Source organism: Mchenga conophoros, linkage group LG7, assembly GCF_057382185.1.
Source record: "Mchenga conophoros isolate Kocher_MC1m ecotype Shallow Benthic linkage group LG7, M_conophoros_male_GT1.1, whole genome shotgun sequence".
NCBI lineage: Eukaryota > Metazoa > Chordata > Actinopteri > Cichliformes > Cichlidae > Mchenga > Mchenga conophoros.
The window spans coordinates 14,663,556-14,685,581 of NC_140532.1; the positions used below are offsets into that span (position 1 = coordinate 14,663,556).

The 22,026-nt window shown below is 39.7% G+C and overlaps 2 protein-coding genes across 4 annotated transcripts; both read left to right on the forward strand.

The window, feature by feature from the left end:
* Positions 1 to 450: 450 nt before the first annotated feature.
* pgghg (protein-glucosylgalactosylhydroxylysine glucosidase) lies at positions 451 to 6,990 on the forward strand. 2 transcript variants are annotated; one of them, XM_085282356.1, is made up of 14 exons: positions 451 to 684; positions 1,088 to 1,393; positions 1,475 to 1,685; positions 1,755 to 2,190; positions 2,275 to 2,394; positions 4,425 to 4,556; positions 4,626 to 4,737; positions 4,859 to 4,931; positions 5,027 to 5,163; positions 5,242 to 5,375; positions 5,706 to 5,801; positions 5,880 to 5,977; positions 6,074 to 6,297; positions 6,668 to 6,990. In XM_085282356.1, exons 2-14 carry the CDS (start codon positions 1,150 to 1,152, stop codon positions 6,742 to 6,744), a joined length of 2,094 nt encoding a protein of 697 aa, XP_085138482.1. In that variant the 5' UTR covers positions 451 to 684; positions 1,088 to 1,149; the 3' UTR covers positions 6,745 to 6,990. The 2 variants fall into 2 exon arrangements, with proteins under 2 accessions (XP_085138482.1, XP_085138483.1); XM_085282357.1 differs by lacking the exon at positions 6,668 to 6,990 and having other exon boundaries at positions 5,880 to 5,928; positions 6,074 to 6,291.
* Positions 6,991 to 8,851: 1,861 nt separating this feature from the next.
* On the forward strand, positions 8,852 to 21,044 carry incenp (inner centromere protein). Of its 2 annotated transcripts, XM_085282359.1 has the most exons (20): positions 8,852 to 9,029; positions 11,481 to 11,626; positions 11,717 to 11,827; positions 11,918 to 12,549; positions 12,637 to 12,685; positions 13,433 to 13,536; positions 13,637 to 13,673; positions 13,836 to 13,923; positions 14,015 to 14,155; positions 14,471 to 14,488; positions 15,366 to 15,475; positions 15,552 to 15,672; positions 15,771 to 15,878; positions 15,984 to 16,123; positions 16,858 to 16,978; positions 17,911 to 18,009; positions 18,275 to 18,310; positions 18,530 to 18,592; positions 18,680 to 18,836; positions 20,644 to 21,044. In XM_085282359.1, the coding sequence occupies exons 2-20, from the start codon at positions 11,490 to 11,492 to the stop codon at positions 20,814 to 20,816; spliced, it is 2,445 nt and encodes an 814-aa protein (XP_085138485.1). In that variant the 5' UTR covers positions 8,852 to 9,029; positions 11,481 to 11,489; the 3' UTR covers positions 20,817 to 21,044. The 2 variants fall into 2 exon arrangements, with proteins under 2 accessions (XP_085138485.1, XP_085138487.1); XM_085282361.1 differs by lacking the exon at positions 14,471 to 14,488 and having other exon boundaries at positions 8,853 to 9,029.
* Positions 21,045 to 22,026: the final 982 nt, after the last annotated feature.

Below are 22,026 nucleotides of genomic sequence, written 5' to 3' on the forward strand. Positions count from 1 at the left end.
CGAGGACAATGCATCTAAGTCTGACTGCTAAAGCAAAGAGAAAACTTTTAGTGTGACTGTGGAGCCGATGGGAAAATGAGGAGCTTTAATTTGGAGAAAGTGACGTGATGCCTCTGGGGAACAGGCCGACAACAAACAGTGTTTCTGTGTGGCCTGAAGAGTGTGCTGCTGATTTAATTGGATATATGTACGGATAAGATAGCAGCCATTTGAGCCTGTGACATAACCGGTCTCATTAAACTATCAGCATTTAAATAAAGTTTACATTAATGTCTTGCTTTTATGCACAACATGAAAAGTGCACCTGACATCGCCAGTAACACGGAAAGGGCATGCTGTTTTTAACAGAGCATCTGGATTTAATTAACTGACTTTAAACTCCACAGTTAATCCAGCCCATGTTTTACATGAGACCTGAACTAAATCCAGATTTTCTGTGCTGCACGACACAGGTCTCCTCCTACAAACGAGTTAGAGCTACTTCATCAACAACTTTCGAGTGCACTAGATATGAAATCTCGAACAAATAAAAGCACATAAAGTTTTGGGTTTGTTTTGTTTTGTTTTGTTTCATGAGTTGAGCCCTAAAGAACAAGCGGTTTGGGATCTCGTCCGGGTCTCGCCTGGACTTTGGTTTTCCTGCATTCTTCTTTGTTACGGAAACAGATGCTTCTTCCTTCTCACGTGAGAATAAAACATTCCCGCTTAAAGTAATGAGTTTAAGGACTTACTGTACGTGTTTGTGCATGCTGCTGGCAGCAGCGACAGAGCTTTAACTTTAATGTGTTTTGAAACCATGATTTTACTTGATAAGGGGACATTTTATCTTTATTTGTGTATTTTTGTTTTTGCGTTGCTAAATTTCAACCAGTGTCTGCATGACACATCTTATGGTTATATTTAGGCATGGCTTGTGACACATAAGTGTCAAAGTCTACACTCTGCAAATGGTCTTACTAACGTGAACCTGTGAAAAATAGAGGGTCCAGGTCCACAGAGGAAAAAAGCATTTGAGATCTACAGTCTTATGTTTGCATTATTAATCTTAATGGTTTTTCACTCCAAATCAAACATTTTTATCTTTTAGGTGAAAACTTCCTGACTTCTTGGTTTGATTTGAGCCTTTAAAGTGAAGGTAATCTCCTCATCATGTCCTGTGATTCGGACCCTTACATCTTCACCACCAACACCCTCCCTAGTAACCTCCGCTTCCTCCCTCCACTTGCGAATGGCCATCTGGGCTGGAGGGTGTACAATAATATCATGCACATGGGGGGCGTTTATAATGGGGAGGGCGGGCGCTGCCACAGAGCAGATGTCCCCTGCCCTCTAGCTGTTAAGGTGGAGCTAGAGGAACCTGTCCAACACACCTACAGCCTGGACACCCACAAAGGTAGACTCTCCTGTGCAGGTGTTTTCTCAATGGTGTTGTTGCCGATCTGGTCTCATACTTCTCTCTCCTGTTCTTGTGCAGGCATTTTTATTCACACTCTGAGCTCCGCTAGCGCCACTGCCACACAGTCTTTGTACTCTCACCGACACTATCCCAACCTGATGGTGATGGAGATCCTGCTGGAGCGTCAGGCGACCTCACAGGAGCCTGTCACGGTTAAGCTGGTCAGCTCATTCACACCTCAAAGCAAAGACATCAGGTTTGAGACCGGTCCTGATTACAGAGGAGGCAGGTGAGGCTAACAACATTTTTTTAGTAAAAGGAAAAACTGTTGCACAATCTAAATCCAGCCCTCTCTCAGCCACATCCAGGGACAGACAACCACAGCTGAGTACCCTGGAGGTTCTTGTCCTACTGTGCACCTCATCTGGACCCCCGTGCCCGTGACTCTGATGCTCCCTCCCGAGCACAGCGAGGCTCGCTGGGGTTTCATCCTGGTTGCAGCCAGCAGTTTAGACTTGGCTGAGGCCAGTTTTGATGAGGGCCTGAATCTGATGGCAACTGGTAGTCTGCGTCCATCTCACGAGAAGGCCTGGCAAGAGCTGTGGCTGCAGAGCAAAGTGGAGGTGACAGGGTCTGAGAGCCTCTGCAAGGCCCTGATTGGCTGCATGTTCTACCTCCTCAGCGCTTTCCCGTCCATACATGACACCTCCAGCTCTTTTGGTGGAGTCAGTCCAGGAGGGCTCTCTAATGGTGGAGAAGGCCAGGACTACTGGGGCCATGTTTTCTGGGACCAAGTGAGGCTAGATTCAGCCAATGGCCATGTGTTGTTGATTCTGTTATATGTTGTGTCACACAATGACTCTTCCTTCCTGTGGCAGGACATCTGGATGTATCCCGGGATAGCCCTTTTTTATCCGAAACTAGCCCGAGCTGTGCTGGAGTACAGGGTGGGGACCATAGATGGTGCTAAAGACAACGCCCAAAAGCAAGGCTACAAGGTATAAGACGATCGGTGGAGTGTTTTTGTTTTTTGTTTCTACTGTTTTTTTTTCTGTTCAACTCTGAAAACAGAACACACAAACGCACTCATGATGTGGTGGTACATCAGAACACAGTAAAGTAAATAACAAAGTTACAATAATAAAAAAATAAAATAAAGTTAAGTAAGTAAGTAAAGTTTATTTATATAACACCTTTCATCGACATGTGTCACAAAGTGCTTTACAAGGTAAAAACACAGTACAGTCATAAATACATCATAAAAACCCTGGTCTAGTTAAAAGCTTTTTGAAATAAAAATGTCTTTAGCTGCTTTTTGAAGGTCTCCACCAAATCCAAACACCGTAGAAATTGGGGAAGTGCATTCCACAGTCTGGGTGCAACAGCTTGGAAAGATCAGTCCCCTCGAGTTTTAAAACGAGTGTGGGGGACCACTAAAAGGTTTTGGTTTGATAACCTCATGTTACGAGAAGAGGTATGTGTACGAATCAAATCAGCAACATAGGGAGGGGCCTGTCCCTGTAATGCTCTAAAAGTTCAAACTAGAAGTTTAAAATGGAACCTAAATCTGATTGGTAGCCAGTGCAGCGACTGTAACACAGGGGTCATGTGAGCTCCCTTGTTTGAGGGGGTCCGTAGCCTCCCTGCAGAGTTTTGAACAACCTGTAGATGAGCTAGCCCTTTCTTGTTTAGACAAGTAAACAGGCTGTTACGGTAGTCGAGTCTTGTAGAGACAAAAGCATGTATTATCATCTCGAGTTCACTTATCGACACGATAGATCTAAGTTTTGTAATCTTCCTCAAGTGAAAAAAGCAGGTTCTTACTATCTGATTTAAATGTCCCTCCAAAGAAAAAGCTTCATCAAAAACAACACCCAGGTTTCTAAGGTTATGTTTCTGTGAGGAACCTAAGTCACCCAGTCGCCGTTTAATATCAGGTATTGCACTGTCTGGTGCAATAATCAAAAGTTTCTGTTTTGGCCGGGTTTAGCTGTAACCAATTATTGTTCAACCATTGTTTAATGTTGGTTAAACAGTCAAGTTATTCGTGTTAATATTAGTTTCCACCAACAGTGGTGATTCCATTTGGTAGATTTACACAATTTCCACCCAACCAAACTCTCTAAATATCTGGTTATGGACTAAACAATAACATCCAACATGTTCGTTGTTCAGTTTTAGAGGCTCGCAGGCGGATTTTGTTATCAGAACAGGTCTTAAAACACATTCCTGACACAGTGGAATTAATATTCCTGTGCAGATATTTACAATAAAGTCCATTAAGACATTTTTTCAAATGTTGTGCTTTTTTTAATATAGGATGTGACATATTAACCTTCTGAATACTTTCACAGTTACCTGCAAGGATGCTGTATAAGCAATACTACAGGTTGGACATATAATCTGTAATATCAAAACTACTCAGAACCAGAGCAAATCTTAATACTATTAAGAGTTTCTGAGGAATTTCAGGCAAATAACTCAGTGTTAGATTGTAAAAAAAACAAAACAAGCAGTGGGTACAACAGTGAGGCAGAAACGACAGATTCAACTGTAAAATCAGATATACTGTAAAAGATAAACAGGACGACTTTGTTGAAACCTGGTATCCTTCCATCACTTACTTGGAAAGAGATTATGATCGTAATAGCTGTTGCGTGTCCTGGTGCATTCACAGTGCCCATATTTAGTGGAAAATCCATGTTCTCTTATAATCCTTTTTTTCTTGCAGTTTGTTTTTGTTTTGTTTAACTGTGTGACATATTCTGAGAGTAAGAGTAACAACTGGGATATAATAATGAAAATCCTAGAATAAAGATGAACTTGGCATGAGAATAAAGCTGTATTAACACCTCAGACCCTAGTGGTTGTAATATTTTCTGTACATCTGCACCATTGGTGCACAGTTAGTATCTGCTGTATGCTATTGTAGAGCCATATATTTGACTCTCTGTAGGTCCGGCTTTACTTTTTAATAATAATAATCAAACAGAGTCTGAGTCTTCTAAAGAAATATGCTGTTTTACAGGGTCTAAAGTTCCCGTGGGAGAGTGCTGTGTCAGGGAGAGAGGTGTGTCCAGAGGACATTTATGGACAACAAGAGATTCACATCAACGGAGATGTCACATTGGCTTTCCAGCACTATCTCTACCTCACCGAGGTATGCTCGTTCACATCCCCACTCACTGTCCCTCCTACCTGGCGTCGTTAATCTAGCTCTTTGCTTTAGGATCTGTCCATGTTCAGAGAGGGACTGGGCAGCGAGGTCATCTATGGTGTGGCTGATTACTGGGTTTCAAGGGTAACCTGGAAGCCCGAGGACCAGAAATATCACCTAGATGGTACTCAACCTCGTCACGCCAAATAAATTCAGTGCATCAGTTACCCGCTTTAATGAAAGGATCTTACTCACACTTTGGTTTATTTTATATTGAACGTTAACTTCATGTTGTTTCCATTCAGGTGTCATGCCACCCGATGAATATTACTACAATGTCAATGACTCTGTGTACACAAACACAGTGGCCAAGCTTGGGTATTTGTATTCAAGATTAAACTTATAACTATAACACCTTATAACTTATGTCTTATCAATACCAGTAATAATGAAAATATCTTATTTGTCTTCAGTCTTCAGTTTGCTGTTGAACTGGCTGAACTCCTTCAGCACCCTGCGCCCAAGGAATGGCAAGCAGTGGCCGAATACATTAAGATACCTTTTGACGAAGAGCATCAGTACCACCCTGAGTACGACGGCTACATTAAAGGTTAATATTTGTTTCTGTTAAGAAAGAACCTTAAATATTCTTAACTTGATGCTAGAATATCCTCTGGGTGACAAACAGGGCATCCCGTGAAGCAGGCGGACACAGTGATGCTGGGATATCCTCTTGGATTGCCGATGTCCCCAGAGGTTAGAAGGAATGACCTTGAAGCATACGAGCCAGTGACAGACCCTCACGGTCCAGCCATGACATGGGTATGAAAGACACAGCATCCTCTATGGTCACATGAAACTGCTGAATGAACTAAATTTGAGGTTTGTTGAATCTGTGTCAACAAGAATTAACCTCCTTGGACCTGACATTCACATATGTGGACATCATATTTTGTCCCAATAGCAGAAAGAAATTAAAAATGCATGCCATGAAAGAGTTTGGGTCTTAGGAGGTTAAAGTAGTTATTAAGACAAAAGAGGATCCAAATCAGTACTTAATGTACTTAATAAGAAGTCTTACTTCTCACTGTGGTGCAGTGACTGACTTTTGTGTTCATATTTGAATCAAAACTTTTTACTTTCCTTTTTCAGGGGATGTTTGCAATCGGCTGGCTGGAGCTCGGGGAGGCTGAGAAAGCTCAGCTTTTACTTGAAAAGTGCTTCAACAACATCCAGGGCCCGTTCCAGGTACCCTTTGGCTCACACATCCACATAAACACACACCTGACATTTACTGGGTGAAAGATTGATTACCTTTCCTCGCAGGTATGGAGTGAATCATCCGATGGCTCCGGTGCAGTCAACTTTCTCACAGGTATGGGAGGATTTCTGCAAGCTGTGCTGTTTGGCTACACCGGTTTTAGGTTAGTTCTTAATCCAGGAAATAAACACTTCGGTGTGTTCAGTCCACAGTGTGTTCACAGTGATACAAAGCTTCACATACTTGTTTTATATCCTAGAGTTCAGAAGGACTGCCTGGCATTTTCGTCACTGCTTCCCAACGACGTCTGCGAGCTTTGTGTCCGTGGTGTGAACTACCTGGGCAGCCAGATGGACTGGCTGCTGAGGAAGGAAGAAGTCTGTATCATACTGAGGGAACAGGAAGGCAGTCCAGGCAATACTAAGCCCTGTAATTTACAAGTTGTCCTGAAGGCATCAGGAACTAAAATCCCCCTCACACCAGGTAAAGCACAAGTTCAAACATGCAGTTTGAACATGCAGTTCTTCAGAGAAAGTTTTATTCATGAAGATAATTTGATAGTTTCTATGTTAATAAGAGACAAACACTTCTCACAGTATAGCAAAAAGAAATTATCATTTAACTGTTTATATGGGGACACAATATTGATAGAAGTGAAAAACATATGAATCTCATAATCAGGGAAAAAACTTCAAGACTGTGATCTTCTCCAGCTTACCTTATCTAGGCTGGAAGTGATGTCAAAAAATAATGTGTGGGGCATGAACTCAAAAGCATAGCCTGCCAGAAAAAGATTTGAAACCGGTGTGCATACCTGAACCTGATCCAAACTTGTATACGTCTATATTTTCAGGGCAGCCGGTAACTTTCCCTCGAGAGCCCGGATACGTTTGCAAACTGATTTCAGCTGCTTCCTGCTGGCCTTTCTGAAACCTGAGCACCGATCCTCCGAAACATTTCACATGCTGACAGTTGAAAGCATATTATTTGTTTTATTATATTTTGCTTGATTTACTAAATGTATGGAATAAAGAAGGGCAGTATTAATTTAAGTCCCCCAGCAGCTACGGATCTGAGCAGGGCAACAAATACAGTACTACACTGATGGATTTGTGTAATATTTGTGGACTTTTAAAGTTAATTAAAGAAATACAGAGAAACTTTGAGTCTAAATTACTGAGTTATTGAAGTTTGTGATGTCAAAGGAAATATGATTATCAGAGTTATTATAATTACGTATTTTTATTTAGTGTTTTTGTTTTAGTTTTGAATCTCTTCCTTTCACTTTAGTTCAGAGCAGCTTTGACATTTGAGTTTAATCTTTGTATATTTTTTATATTTTATGTATGCTAATTGTCCTTGATCAAGATGGGACTCACCAGGCACCGCATTGTAACAATATTATCACTTGATTTAACTCATGATATGATACTATAGCAATTTTAAACATTTTGTCATATGCAGAGTATTGCAGTAACATTTACTGTGATTTACCAACTGGAGTATTATCAGAATACAAGCCGCTGGCAGCCAGTTGAGTCGAGTCCCCTCGAGTTTGTTTGTTAATCAAGACTCAGACATCTGGAGACTGATGGCAACATGTTCGCCATCTGTCTGCATTTATAAATTAGACAGCAATTATTTGCAGACCTTCAGCAATCTGTCTGACAGTGATTGCAGTCAGTCCAACTCAGACTGCAGTTGTTTGCAGGAATGCATAATGTGATCAAATTAAACAAATCACCAGCCATCAATTTCTTTTATAGGTTTAAGGAGGTTGGTGTTTAATTTTCACTCATGTGACCAAGCCAATACCTTGAATTAGGAGATAGACTGGTCAAACTAAGTGTATAAAGTGTAGGATGTTGTTTTGTTTAACTGATTTAATGTAAATTTGCTCTTCCAAGGTTCCTCAGGAGATGTGGTGCGTGAAAAGGGCCCTCCTTTCTGCAGTGTTTGAAGAGTATTTTAATTTATTTGAAGAGATATAGATATTTGGTGTCTTTGTATTGATACATTATCACCGTGTAAAATATTGTGACACTCCCTAGTGTCTCTCTACTTGGGGATAATGAATACTTGCACCATCTCCTTTGACTACATTAAGAAAAGACTAATTTAGGGAGTAAGTTTTAGTGAACTATGTTAATTTGCCTGACACTAAGCACATCCACACTTTTTAATGGTGACTGTTAGATGATTAGAGTTGTAGTTAGATATGCCATGCAAAAAAGCAAAACACTAAACAACTTACAATAATTAAAATGCATTATAGACTTTTATTTATGACTGGAAGGATGAGGGCACAAGAGTATATACACAATGCATTTCTGTTTACTTTGACTTACAGACTACCACGACCTTTGTAAGATTCATGACTTCAAGCATCCTGTAGCTTTGCTTCCTGACAGGAGAAAACTATTTCAGTCTGCAGGGGGGGAAAAATCCAGAGGAAGGTCATCACTGTTTACTTGAAATACAATTGTGTCGTCTTCTTGATTTAGGCACACTAGAGTGCTTGTGTTGTGTGTGCTTGCGACCCTCTACCCTTTAATCGTCAAATCCCCTGTGGTAAACTATTATATAATCCAACACCATCTAGAGTCTTAGGTTTTTCTGATAATGAGCACATCCACACTTTCCATCCAGATGTTTACTAATAAGAGCCAGCCGAACTCTAAACCCACAGTTTCCAAGCGTGATTTTAAATAATAAAAAGAAAAAAGAACGAAACAAAGAATAAAATACATTTTTCTAAACTGGTCCACTTTGGTTATATTGCACTGTCATTCCTGCATGTTTGAGTGCTGGAGGGGCGGACCACGACAGATCTCCGATTGGTCCATTTAAATCTGGGCAGCGCAGTAACTCCGCCTTGAACGTCTGCTCGGGTTCGCACGATTTGAGTTCTCGTGTCACGAATTTCGGCACTCCGCCTCATCCCCAGCTATTCTGACCGGGGTGAGCTCCGCCCATCCAAATATTCCAATCCACAAATCGAACGCCTCCCGGGGACACAGCGCTTCATGATTGGCTGGAGAGGTTTGAACAAGTTATAAACGGTTTCAGCGGGACAGTTTGTAGGGTCGCTGTTGTCTTCTTGGGTATTCATTAAAGTGGGAAGCTCCTCGTTTTAGCAAATTTGTCTTTTACGCAAGTATACAATTGATGTAGCTTTTTAAAAGAACGAGCCGTCAGAAAAGTGAACATCAAAGGTAAATATTTTGACATTATAGACAATGTTAGCTAAGGTCATCAACGTTAGCTGGCAAACGTGGTACTTTTAGGACACGGCAGAGCAGCTATCAGTAAAACGCGATAAAGATGTGTTATATTATGCGGATGTGTCTTAAAATTACTGTTGCAACAGTCTTACAGTAGTATTTAAAATAATATGCGTGCACTGTCTTAAGTGTCTTGTGTTAGCTAACCTAGCTTGTTCATTTGAAAACGTTGTTAATTTTGTTCACTTCAATACATTATTCAGTGCTTTTGGAATATTTAGCTCATGTAATGATGCTATTTTTATGGTATCTCAACATGCCAGGTTTGCAATAAGATATTAAAAACAAATCTCTTGGTCGACAACACTGTTAAATACCCACCGACCTTAATTGTCATATAGTGTAGTCGCGGAAGTGGAAAACTGCACTGTTCAAGTTTAGTATACGTTATCAGGAAATCCCACACATTAGTTAGTCTAATATTACTTGTATTCTTTGCACAGCTGTCCAAAGGTTAAAGTCTTATTGTAAAACGTTTTATTCTATAAAACAGTTTTTTAACAGGAACGATAGATAGATAGATATTGGTTATTGAGATGAAAAAATGGTTAGTGCGTTAATCCTTTTAAAGGAACTCCGGGGTTTCTTTTTAAGCACATTTGGTTCGGATATTACCCGTGTAATACTTACATTCAGTGGCCACTTTGTTAGGTACATCTTGCTAGTACTGGGATGGACCCACGTTTGCCCCCAGAGCTGCCTTAATTTTTTTTATAGCATAGATTCAACAAGATGCTGTAAACATTGCTGAGAGAGCTTGGTCCACACTGACTTCAAAGCATAACACAGGTGCTGCAGATCCATGATGTGAATTTCCTCTTCAGCAACATCACTAAGATGCTCTACAGGTTTGAGATCTGTTGCTTGTTTGGCCGTTTGAGTGCAGTGAACTCACTCTCATGTGCAAGAAACAAGTTTAAGATGAATTTAGCTTTGTGACCACTGTCAGAAGAGGAGTACACTGTGACCTTAAAAGCATGGAAATTGTAAGCAACTGGTAACGGGGTGAAGTGTGGTGAGAAAATATCCCCCATATCCTCACCAGCCTGAACCATCAATGGATTTGTGCTTCCAAGTTGTTTTCACAAGATTCTGACTGTATCATCCAAATGTTGCAGCAGAAATTGTTGACTTATCTGATCAGGCAATGGTTTTCCAGTCTTCTTTTGTCCACTTGTGGTGATCCAGTGGAAAGTGTCACCTCTGTTTCCTCTTTGTAACTGACAGGAATGGCCCCCTGTAGTCTTCTGATGTTGTACGGCATCTGCTTTAACACTGAATGAGTTGGGCATTGAGAATTTTTTTTTTTTTTTTTTTTTTTTTTTTTTTTTTTTTTTGTATTTTTTTTTTTCCCATGTCGTAATTGTAATGAGTGTTTATTTGAGTTACCTTTGCCTTCCCATCACCTTGAACTAGTCTGGCTAGCCTCTTCTAACCTCTGGCATCAACAAGGCATTGTCACCTAGAGACCTGCCACTCACTAGATAATTTCTCTTTTTCAGGCTATTCTGTTCTTCTTTCTATGTTAGGAGATCTCAGTAGATCTGCAGTTTATTGAAATACTCAGACCAGCCATTTTTCACCGATTGACATTTATTATAATATTGGTGCATTTTATTTATTGGTGTGTCATATAAAGGAATTAAATATGTCGTCTTAAAACTGATTTAAAAAAATCAAAACAAAAACACTACAAACAAGAACAAAGAAAAGAAATGCAAAAAATATTGAGACAATGAGAAGGATTTAAAAAAACCAAACATTGCTGCATATGAAACATTTTTAATAAGCTATTTTGAAAAGGACATTTCAAACGCTGATGGTGCCCCATTCAATGAACTAAGTAGATTCCCCAGCTGCATTAGGGCTTCATAAGTCCTTGAATAAGGTGATTTAATGCTTTAAAGGGTATGGGTAAAATTTTAAGATTAGTAATTATTTTCTCAGCTAAACTGTAGCTGATGCTCCGTGTGGGGCTGCTTGAAACTAAGGTGACTCTTAACAGCTGATCCATAATCTTGGAGAGGGGAGAAGGGGCTCCACTGCAAGGGAAAAAGAAAGCAAGATCATAGCAAAAACTAAAGGTTTTCAATTTCCCCCCCAGTTCAAAACTGGTGTTTGGGAGGTGACTGTACATAAGCATGATTTGGAAAAATTGCATTTTCCTCTCTTTGATAATAATGTACTGAAGCTTCAGTACATTACATTTTTCCCCCATATCAATTTAACCTCACTTAAAGAAAAGACATATTTTTAGGAGAGCCCTGCTGATTTTGGCACTAAAAAAGATAAAAATGAGTCTTTTTTTTTTTTTTAATACCCCTGTAAATTGGGTCTTAACTATTCTTGTGATCTCAGAACTGTTGGCTTTTTGTGCCTCAGGTCGTCACCATGAACCCTGTACTATCAGTGCTATCCCTCACGCAGATGTTAGGTGGCAAAGCACAAGACATCATCGATGAAATCGATAATGTCCACATGGTTTGGCTTGAGGAGATACAACAAGAAGCCAATCGCATGTTCTCAAGGTAGGCTATAAATATGTTCTTCTATGTAGCTCTACTCTATAGATGTGTTTAATTTTTCTCTAATGGAGTGCTTTCTTTTCTTTGTTTCAGAGATTTTAATGCTGAACCAGAGTTGATGCCAAAAACGCCGTCACAGAAGAAAAACAGTCGCAGGAAGCGTGTGTCTTTGGGTCGCCAAGAAGAAAATCAAGGAAAGCAAAGGTTTGTTTTATCAGTTCCTGGTTTTAGTGAAGGCAGTCTGAAGCGTGCTGTACCTTTTTTGTAACTCTTACGTTATCCTTTCCTGCTTAGATACTCAAAGGGAAGGCGCAGTAACCTTCGTGGCTCTTCTGTTAAATCACTGCAATTCACTGCTAAAGAGGATCCCATTTCTGAGGTCTCCACCTCTGACACCAGCAGCACTGGACAGTCCAAACGCACCACTCGCAGAAACAAACAGACAAAGCCTGAGGTGGTAGATGATGAGAGCCAGTCACCTCATGACAGCGATAAAGCTGAAGAAGTGCAAAACAAAACGCAGATGCTGGAGGAGGAGGAGGAGGAGGTGGTGGTGGTTGAAAATAAGGAGGTGAATGATGCTAAAGTCAAACCAAATGACACAGTTAGCAACGCCACACCTCCTGAGTCTCTTAAGATTCCCTTACCTGAAGCCGTTGTCAGCATCTCTCATGCAGACCGCTTGTCTGCTGAGCTTGCAAAAGAGCCTGAGCCCTCTCCTCGTACAGCTGCTAAGATTGCAATAGCTGAATCTGCTCAAACCTCAAGGCGAAGCTCTGTGCAGTGCTCCCTGAAGCTACGTCACTCTCTGGCTGGCCTGCGGCACAGTATGACTCAGGAATCTGTCCGCCGTGCCTCGCGCCGCTCCATGCTTAAGAGGAAAGCTACTCGTGCGGGTAACTCCACATGTAGCACCAAAGTTAGTGGTAAGAAAAGGACTAGTTTGCTTATAATTACTTAATTTCCCAATTATTAAAGGGCTGTTTGAAATGTTTGACTTTTTATTATTGTAGATGACTCTTGCGTGGAGGAGGAGGAAATGGAGAGGGAAAACCAGGAAGTGTGAGTGTTATTTTAAAAAAAGGATATGGGAATCGTAATGATATGGTTTTGTAACAGAGCTTTAAAAAAAAAAAAAAGTTCTGAATGGTCTTCTTGAATCTACTGATCCTTAAACTAAATCTTTACCCAAAGCCAATAAGCACGAAACCTAGGAGTGATGTTGGATTTAACTTTAGGGCTCATGCAGCTGAGGGTGGTAGACATCTCATTGTCACGTTCTGTGATCAACAGATGCCTTCATGAATGTAAATGCACAAAGTTGGTACAAGATGCAAACTACAAATTATGCTCAAGAACAGGAAGCCCACATTAGACTTTGCCAGAAATCATCTAAATGAGCTGGCTCAGGTCTGGAAAGAAATTCTTTGTACAAGTAGAAACAAGATAAACTTGTATCAGAATGATGAGAAGTAGAAAGTATGGAGAAAGAGGGAAACCAAACTGAAGCATACCATATTATCTGTCAGACATGGTGGAGGTAGTGTTATCTCATGGGCCTAATGTCTGCCAGTGGAACCAGGTCATTTTTTGATGTGTTTATTGATGAAGTAGCAGGATGAACTGTGGCATGTACAGGGCTGTGCTCAGACTCAGCCTAATGCTGCAAAACTAAAAGTGAAAACTAAAAAGCTGTAATTCCCAAGCAGTTAAAGTAAAATCTTTGTTAAACCCCCTGCATTAAAGCTGAAAGTCTGCACTTCAATCACATCTTATTCGTTTTTAAAAATCCACTGTGGTTGTGTACAGAGCAACAACACGTCTCGTGCGCATCACTCGTTCCGTGGCTGCAAACTCACCCAAACTGGCGCCCCCATCATTGTTTATCAGTGAGATGACTCCTAACCGAGCAAGTATGGAAACTATTAACAAATACAATATATATATTTTTTTTAAGTCTAAATGTCATTTCATTTGAGACTTATTTGCACTGAAAACATTGTTTTCTTTCAGTTGTCACTGAGAAGCTGAATTTGCTGCCAGTTCGGAGGTGGGTGCTATATGACTGCTGTGATAAAGAGCACATTTACAGGAAAAACTAAATGAATTGTGTTTTTATTTATTTATTTCTACCTGTGTTGTGTGGGGTTTTTTTTTGTTTGTTTTTGTTTGTTTTTTATTAATTAATTAATTAATTTTTTTTTTTTTAAAGGTCAAGTCGCAGCACTAAGCGTAAAGCACCTGATACTATAGATGAAAGTCCGACAAAGAGGTGCTCTCCTCCCAAGAAAAGTCAAAGTGTAAGAAGCTCTTAATATGGTTGATGGACATTTTCATGTTTTAAGTGGATTTCTTAAGGTTTGACACTTTCTGTTTGCTCTGGATGAACAGGCAATCAAACCCCACATGAAGTCTTTTCTGCACACCGTCCAAAAGAATCAGATGCTGATGATGACTCCGAATTCAGTCGGCCGGACCGCAGTGATCAAGTCCTTCATCAAACACAACACTCCTCTGAGGATTGATCCTAAGGTAGGCTTCACACGCTGCAAGGTAGCATTATTTAATATGTACCAGCTTCTCTCCACATGCTCGGTATAGTCAGTGTTGCAGTGAATTTAAAGTTGCATTCAGTCACTTTTAATCTGACTAATGTGAAAAGGTCCTTTCATCAGTGAGCATCCCATAAACCTAAATCTTGTATGTATTTGAGAAACTTATGGGAGCTTAAAATGTGGGGGGACAAATAAAAACAAAAAAACACACTTCATAAATGTTGTGGGTCATATTTGTGGTCTGGTATGAATTATGCGGACCTTATTTGGATGTGCTTTCTCCTCTCCTCAGTTCAACACTAGCATAGTGGTAAGTGTAATGTCAAACATCGAAGCACTTTGTTTTTGGGCATTGCTGGTGTTTAATATTCCCGTTGTGTGACTTGATTAAACTTGTACTCATTTAGCACTTTCCCCATCCAAGCCTCTTTCCCACTGGCATGACATTTGGGTGTTTTAAATAAAAAGTCAAGTACTAAATGTAAAGGTGGACTCTGCGCTGCACTTTCTATGGGCATGAGATCGACCTGCATGTAAACAACCTGAAGCTTATCAAATGCATTTGTTTCACAGCGGCCGTGTGTGGAAGGGGCTGCTCTGTAAACATTTCATCAGCCTGATCTCACGGATCACTAATGGTCTTTGTTTGTCATGTTGTAAGCTAACAGAAATCAAATCACTTTAAATAGCTTTGGTAATCTCAGTGTTGTCTTTGAGACATTATTTCATCATAAAGTAGAAATCCATCTTAACCTAAGCTTTTTATTTATTTTCTTTTGAATGTGATTGACCTGTTTGTGGATTAAGATAAAACTGGGGAAGTATATCGCACAGTTACTTTTGGGATTTGTACAGTGCTGTGTTTGTGCACTTGGTGGTTTTTCCCTCATGGCCTTCTTAATGCATAGTTTCCTTATTTTAATCTGCACATTTGATTTAACTGAACCTTTTAGAGACCATGAAACTGGCATTTTGGATGGATTTTTGCTTTATTTTTGTAGGGGGCCTTCTCCTCTCCCCCCCCCCCCCTTTTTTTTTTTTTTTTTTTTTTTTTTTTTTTTTTTAAATTTTATGATTGTTTGCCACCTTTTCACCTTATAGCATCTTGATCATATTTCTTTGTGACAGGATGAGGTTTTTATTTGAAAATCTACTTAATTTGTAACCTCTTTGTTCTATATTCTCAGACAAAAGAGCGTAACAAACTTGAAGCACTTAAAAAGAAGCAGGAGCAAGAGGAGGAAAGGATGAGGAAAATGGAAGAGGATAAGAAGAGGAAACAGGAGGAACTTAAAAGGTTAACCATGCACATATTTCAGAATCAAAGGCACAACTTAAATTTCTTTTAATTAACTTCTAACATCGTCTTCTAGGAAGAGGGATGAGAGGTTAAGAAGAGTCGTTGAGGCCAAAGTAAAAGAGGAGCAGAGGGAGGAAGAGAAGAAGAAGAAGATTGAGCAAAAAATGGCTCAGCTTGATGAGAAAAATGATAAGGTATGCAACAGCTCTGTTGGGCCTGAATCTGTATATTCCGCTTTAAAAGAAACCAACTCACATTTGCTCGGTCTTTCCCATTCTACACATTCATGCAGCGCGTGGCGGAGGAGAAGGCCAAGAAGAAAGCTGCCCTGAAGCGTCAAGAGGAGCTAGAACAGAAGAGGAAAATGGAAGAGGAGGCCAGAAAGAAGAAGATTCAGCAGGTTATTTGCTTTTTGTGGAGTATTGGCACTACAGCTCTTGTGCAGAGGGTTAAAGGCACTATATTTTCTTATACTGCATGCATGTTTGTTTGTTTGTTAAATCAGGAGGAAGAAAAGCGACAGCAAGAGTTGCTGGCCAAGAAGAAAGCTGAGGAAGAGGCTCGTAAAGCTCTCGAGCTGAAGAGGGAGCAAGAACGCGAGAGGGAAAGGGAGCTGGAGAGGGAACGGCAAGCTGCTGCGGAAAGGTCATATGATGATTTCAATACTTCTCACAGTATACAGGAATGCAGAAGAATAATATGTGGTCCTGATTAAACAAGAGCATATATTAGTACTGTTAGGTTTTGATTGGCTTTTCTAAGAATCCACTAACTGTAACGGTTTTTTCCTCTTAAACTGAAAATGTATCCCCAAAAAAAGAAAGGACCGGGGTCTTTTCTCTTGTTTGGCTATACAACCAGTCTGCTCCATATTATAAATGACCCCGCTGCCAATTTAAGGACACCTGTTACTTGGGCTTATCAGATAAAATATATCCACAGTTGTTAACATTAACAGTCACCGTTACAAATATAACTCCAGATGTTTAGCTTAAAAGGCTATTGTTAACTTTAGTGCTAAGAGCTGTGGTGGCTCTGATATCATCCTGCTGCACTGGAAACTTTTTGCTCTGCAAAGTAGGACTTAAACAATGTGAATTTCAAATGATTAATAAATTTCTCACTTTCCAAACATCCATAAATTGTCCTTTATTACTCTCTGTCCCTCACAGATGGAAACAGTTAACAGGAAACTGTGATCAGTGATGTGGAGGAGTAGTGTATATACAAAACACCATACCTAACATACCTAAAGTGTTAATTACCTGAAATGACAAACAAAAAAGATTGTTAAAGCCTGTAAGAAAAGGATGTGATTTCACTCCAGGTTTTGTTTTTGGATTTTGTTTTTAAAGTTGATGTGATGTTTGTGCTTGCAGACAGCGAGTGGAGAAAGAAAAAGCTCTTGCTCTGCAGCGTGAAGTTGAGAGAGCAGCGAGAGAGAAAGAGATGAGGGAACTCGAGGAGAAAAGGAAGGCACTCGAGGAAAAAAGAAAACTGGTAAGAAACGGAATTTTAAACAAAACTTGATGTTTGAGCACTCGCAATAGTTACTCCTAATAAGAGAAATAAAAAGTGAGTGGAATTCCCCATGTTTGGGCTTGATATTTAAAAACAAAAAATAGAACTTGATTCAGATGATTAGGAAACATGGGTGTGAATACCCTGAAATTAAAGATGTGAGTCTGTGCGTTGTTGTTGTTGTTATTATTAATATTATTATTATTATTATTATTATTATTATTATTATTATTATTATTATTATTAATAATATTAGCAGCATTATTAAATAAAAGGACTAGATGTTACAATCCCTGATGATGCATATTACAAGCACCATTTTAATTGGCCCAAACTATAAGGTATTGGTCCTAATGTGAACCTGTGGTGGTGTTTGTTTTTTCTCTGTGGTGTATGTACCAATATGTGTTATTGCTGGGTGCTTTCCCAGCAAAGAAATGTGATGCAGCATCACAGTTCACTTGTCAGTGGCTTCAGTATTTCAGCTCATTTTTGTATGTGGCAGAGAAAATTACTTCAGGTACTTTCAATTTAGCAGAGTAAAGGAAATCAGATTTACTTCAATGTTTAGTCCTAAAGTACTGAACGGTGAAAGTGCACACACATAATCAGTGTGGCAGAAACATGCAAGTCTGTGGCTTTCTTGCATTTGATGTCATGGTCAGTGAGGTATGTAAAGACTGCAGCAGGTTCTCCACTGTCTATGCTAGAGCTTCTCGTTCACGGTGTTTGATGGGGATCCACTTCAGCAGATGTTAATTAGCAGGACTCTTTCAGGAAATGACTCGGAAAGTTTTCTCTTCTCATAAAAACTCAACACGTGGTAATCTCATTAACTTAATGTATGAGGACGTCTGTCAGCAGCTGTTTGTGACTGCAGCTGCTCAGCTGTCTGGTTTTTCTTCCACTAGGAGGAGCAGCAAAGGCTGGCAGCAAAAGAGAAAGCTGCTAAAGAGCTGGAAGCTGCTAAGCAGAGGGACGCTGCTGCTCAAGAGGCTGCTAAAACACAGGTACAGCAAAACCTTCAGTTCATCGAGACATCTTAACATAGGTACAAACTGGGGAGCAAACCCAAACTACAGAAACATTTCCTGTGTTTCTATGCGTTCTGTTATTTGAGATCATATAGTCAACAAAAATATTTCAAATGAAACCGCTTTTAAGGGTGTTTTTTTTTTTTTTTGTTTTTTTTTTTTTTGTTTTTTTGTTTTTTGTTTTTTTGTTTTTTCCCTAAACCTTATTAAATTTCCTTCTCCCTCTCCCCATGCAATACAGACTGCTGCTAACCTAAATGTGACTGTGGATATTGAGGTAATAACAATAGATATTATACTTTTTACATTAGATTATATTCATTATACCATGTCTCTTCATCTGAAGCCTTAAGCATGTGAAAATGATTACGTGTGTGTCCATGACAAAGGTAATAGATTAGCATTTAATTTAGTTTCTCAGTAGCAAACATTTATAATGAATGTTTCAAAGGGTGTAAATTAACGTGTAATTTCCCAATTTTCTTGAACTGTTCAGCGCTCAGTAATGAGCACACCTGTAGGAAAAGGTGGTGATCTCAACGTGACTGTTGATATTGAGGTATGTGATTGTTTTTATGTATTTTTAACACACGTATATTTATTCTAAACAAAGACTAAATTATTTTTTTCCCTCCTCTTTCTGCAGCACTCCTCGCCACAGTCATATGCCATCACGCCAAAGGGTGGAGATAAACCTTTGATTTTGTCCAAAAATTCAGAAGACTATGGGATGGACCAAAACAGTGATGACTCTACTGATGACGAGTCTGCACCAAGGAAGCCTATTCCATCCTGGGCAGAAGGTATTTAATGATCTCTTAACTCTTCAGTATACCTGAAGTGCTTATGTGTTACACGTTAATCCAGCTCAGTTATAATTGATTGTCTCAAATTGTTACGGTGGATTCATACTAAGCTCAAAATTCACCATGGAGTCCTACTACTGCTACTACACAGCTCCAGTCAAAGAAATATTGTAACCTCCATGAACTAACTCTAACTCTAACTCTCCTCTATCTGGGTCACCAAGCCTGAATTTGTTTGCCTCAGGAAGACTGAGAATTTATTTATTTATTTATTTTTTTCTCCACCATGTCTGGCGTTTGGGGTTTTCTTTCTTTCCCCCCTAAATTTAGGCTGAAACTCTGAGCCTAAATTTAGGGAATTGCTGGTGAAATGAAATGGCCCAGCACCATGATGGTTTTTTTTTTAAGACCCTGCTTTGAAAATCTGAGACAAGTTGAGGTGCCCGAGATTCACAGAATTTAGAAAGCCACTATTTTGTGATGTATATCAGGGCTCTAGAGTGCGACCAATTTGGTTGCACCTGTGCGAGCAACTGTTCGGGTAGCAAAAAAATAATAAAATTCTGCAACCTTCCCTGTGGTCAGCAACAGACACACATTATGCCCCTATCGTGGACTAAACCAATCAGAGATAGTAAGGGGCGGGACCTCTCTGATTGGCTGTGGTCCAGTTGAAAGTGCAGGTGGAAGAGAGAGGTGAGTAGCTTGAATAAAGCGATATCGATTCATTAAATCCTGAATCGACTTTTAAATATAACTGAGTTTTTTTTTCCCCTGGCAAAACAATTTCAACAACAACCAAACAGCAAATGAGAGCAGGTACACGGATTCCACACAAAGACGTAACACAGACCCGACGCATCAGAATCAGCTTTGTCTTTCTCGGCTTTCTCAGCCGACGGCCCGCAGACGGACACGCTGTCGGAGCTCGGCGATTCTGCGTCGGGTCCGCTCTGTGTTTGCGCTGATTCTGAGCTGCAAAAGAAGCAGCAAACTGTGCTTCACATTTGATCAATGTCGTCATGAATTTTGCTTCTCTCTCGCTCTCTCTCTGTACTTTCAGTTTCCCGTCTCCAATCTGTTTTCTGTATTATTCATTCGCTTATTACCCACCAGTCTACCGTTGTTTACAGCGCTGTTGGCTGTGTGCCGGTACGCCTAACTTTTTAAAGTTACGCCCATGGCAAAAAGTTAGTCTACAGCCCTGTATATTGTTATTGGGATATGAGATTTTGGCCATACCTGCACATGTGCAATGTGAACATTTACAGTGGTTAAGATTGTATAGTTTGGCCACCAGAGGGCACTCTGTAACGTCCATGTTTTCATGTGTTCTGCACCCTGAACAGCCAGCTGGTCCAAGCATTTCATTCCCAGTTGGGCAGAGCACAAACGAATAAATACTAACCACAAAAACAAAACAAAAAAAACCAAACGTATTTGTTGGCACCAGTGGAGAGGAAGAAGTCTCTTCAATAGGGAGAGGCAGAAATCTGCTGAGATCTGTTGGACAACTGATTACTTGATCACAAATATAACTTCATTTCCTGACTGAACTTGAAATGTAATGGCTCCCTTGATATTAGCACACTTTAACTTGGGATGAAGAATCCTAGGTATGACACTACAGGAAACTTGAACCATGATAAGATATTTCAGACATTTGTATCACAGTTCTGGTCTCTACGTCACAATTTTACACCCCTACCAAACTGAGCTAAACCCACATGTGTTTGTGGATATTGCATGCTATTTAAAGCCCCTAAACAGACCTGTTTGTGTTCTCTCTCTCTCTCTCTTCCAGGTCCCAATCTGCAGCAGATAATAATGAAGCAATACTTCAACCCTCCTGATTTGGACTCTTTCTTTGGAGCAATCGAGTCACCACGACTAGAAAACATCTTTTACAAGAGCAAGCCCAGATATTTTAAACGTACCAGCTCTGCAGTGTGGCACTCGCCTCCAGCTGGAAAGTAACATCTGTACACTCATACAGATGTATTAAACTGCTGTATAGTTAAAATTCTGAAAATCTGTTTCAAATAAAGTCATTTGTTTTGTTTTTCTGAATATTCTTTTTAAATGTATGTTTGTGTTTCACATCTTTGTCTCAGTAGGTTTTTGTATCTGTGGTTTGTTTAGCTTTTAGAGATGTAATTGTTTTGTTTTGGCTTGTAAATTAAAAGCAGGTTAACTGAATAACAACGGTGATGGTTGTTTTTTCTGGACAGTAAAGCAGAATCTCTTTTATAATATTTATGGTTGTTTTCTTCAATCTGGTATGTCAAACTTTCTCTATTAGAGGTATGTGCTGTAAAAGGATTTTGTCACTCAGCAGTTGTCATGACTTTTAGTTCAAAATGCAGCACTGTGTTGAAAGCTGGTTGTAAAGCTTAAAGCTCAGGGAAATCCTCTGCTAAGAAGTCTGCTGTGTGTTCCAGAATAGCTACTTAATAGTTTTGGCACCACGGCTGGGGAAAATTTTAAATTTGGTGCGTTTATTTCACTAAAGTAAGGTTTAGCTTGACTTAAGTTACATCGATCTAGATCACACATGCAGCCTCTCAGTTATAGACTTTGTAATTGGTTTAAAATCTGGGTTTTTAGTTTCAGGCTACAACCGAGAATTCTCTGCATTTATTATTATAAAGTTCAGATGCTCTTTATTCGGGTTTACTGATCCCTAAAATGGGTGTCAGACAGGTCTTGAGCCCAGTATTGGACCCACTGGACAGCTTTGGTAAATGTAAAGGAAGGCCTACATTTTGGACTTTTTGTCTTTGTAGCTCCTGATAAAGAACAGTAGCTATAAACTTGAATGCTTTTAAATGTTTATTTCTTAGAATTTAAGCCTAAAGAGCCATGCTGACAGATTTCATTTATTTACTACAAAAGCAATTTTCTTCATCGCGTAGAAAAAACAGACGTCCTGTTGCAATTGCATTTCTTTTTCTTATATTTACATTACAAGAATGAACTGTAAATGTTTTTATCCTGAGAGAGAGCGGGGAGATTCTGTAAAATTAGACTGACATCTCTGTCAGACAGCATAATAAAAGAAATCGAAATTAAAAGGCGGCATTAAATATGTACCAGTTTCCATTGTAGTGTTTTACCTTTGGTCTACGGAATACGCAATGCATGAAAGACAAGACAGGTCCCAAGATCTACAAGATTTACTTGTTTT

Coding starts and splice junctions, on each gene's coding strand:
- pgghg (XM_085282356.1), top strand. CDS start 1,150: ATGTCCTGTGATTCGGACCCTTACATCTTCACCACCAACACCCTCCCT. Junction 2,191..2,274: donor GCCATGTTTTCTGGGACCAA/GTGAGGCTAGAT, acceptor TTCCTGTGGCAG/GACATCTGGATGTATCCCGG. Junction 6,298..6,667: donor TAAAATCCCCCTCACACCAG/GTAAAGCACAAG, acceptor CTATATTTTCAG/GGCAGCCGGTAACTTTCCCT.
- incenp (XM_085282359.1), top strand. CDS start 11,490: ATGAACCCTGTACTATCAGTGCTATCCCTCACGCAGATGTTAGGTGGC. Junction 13,537..13,636: donor GATGACTCCTAACCGAGCAA/GTATGGAAACTA, acceptor GTTTTCTTTCAG/TTGTCACTGAGAAGCTGAAT. Junction 18,837..20,643: donor TATTCCATCCTGGGCAGAAG/GTATTTAATGAT, acceptor TCTCTCTTCCAG/GTCCCAATCTGCAGCAGATA.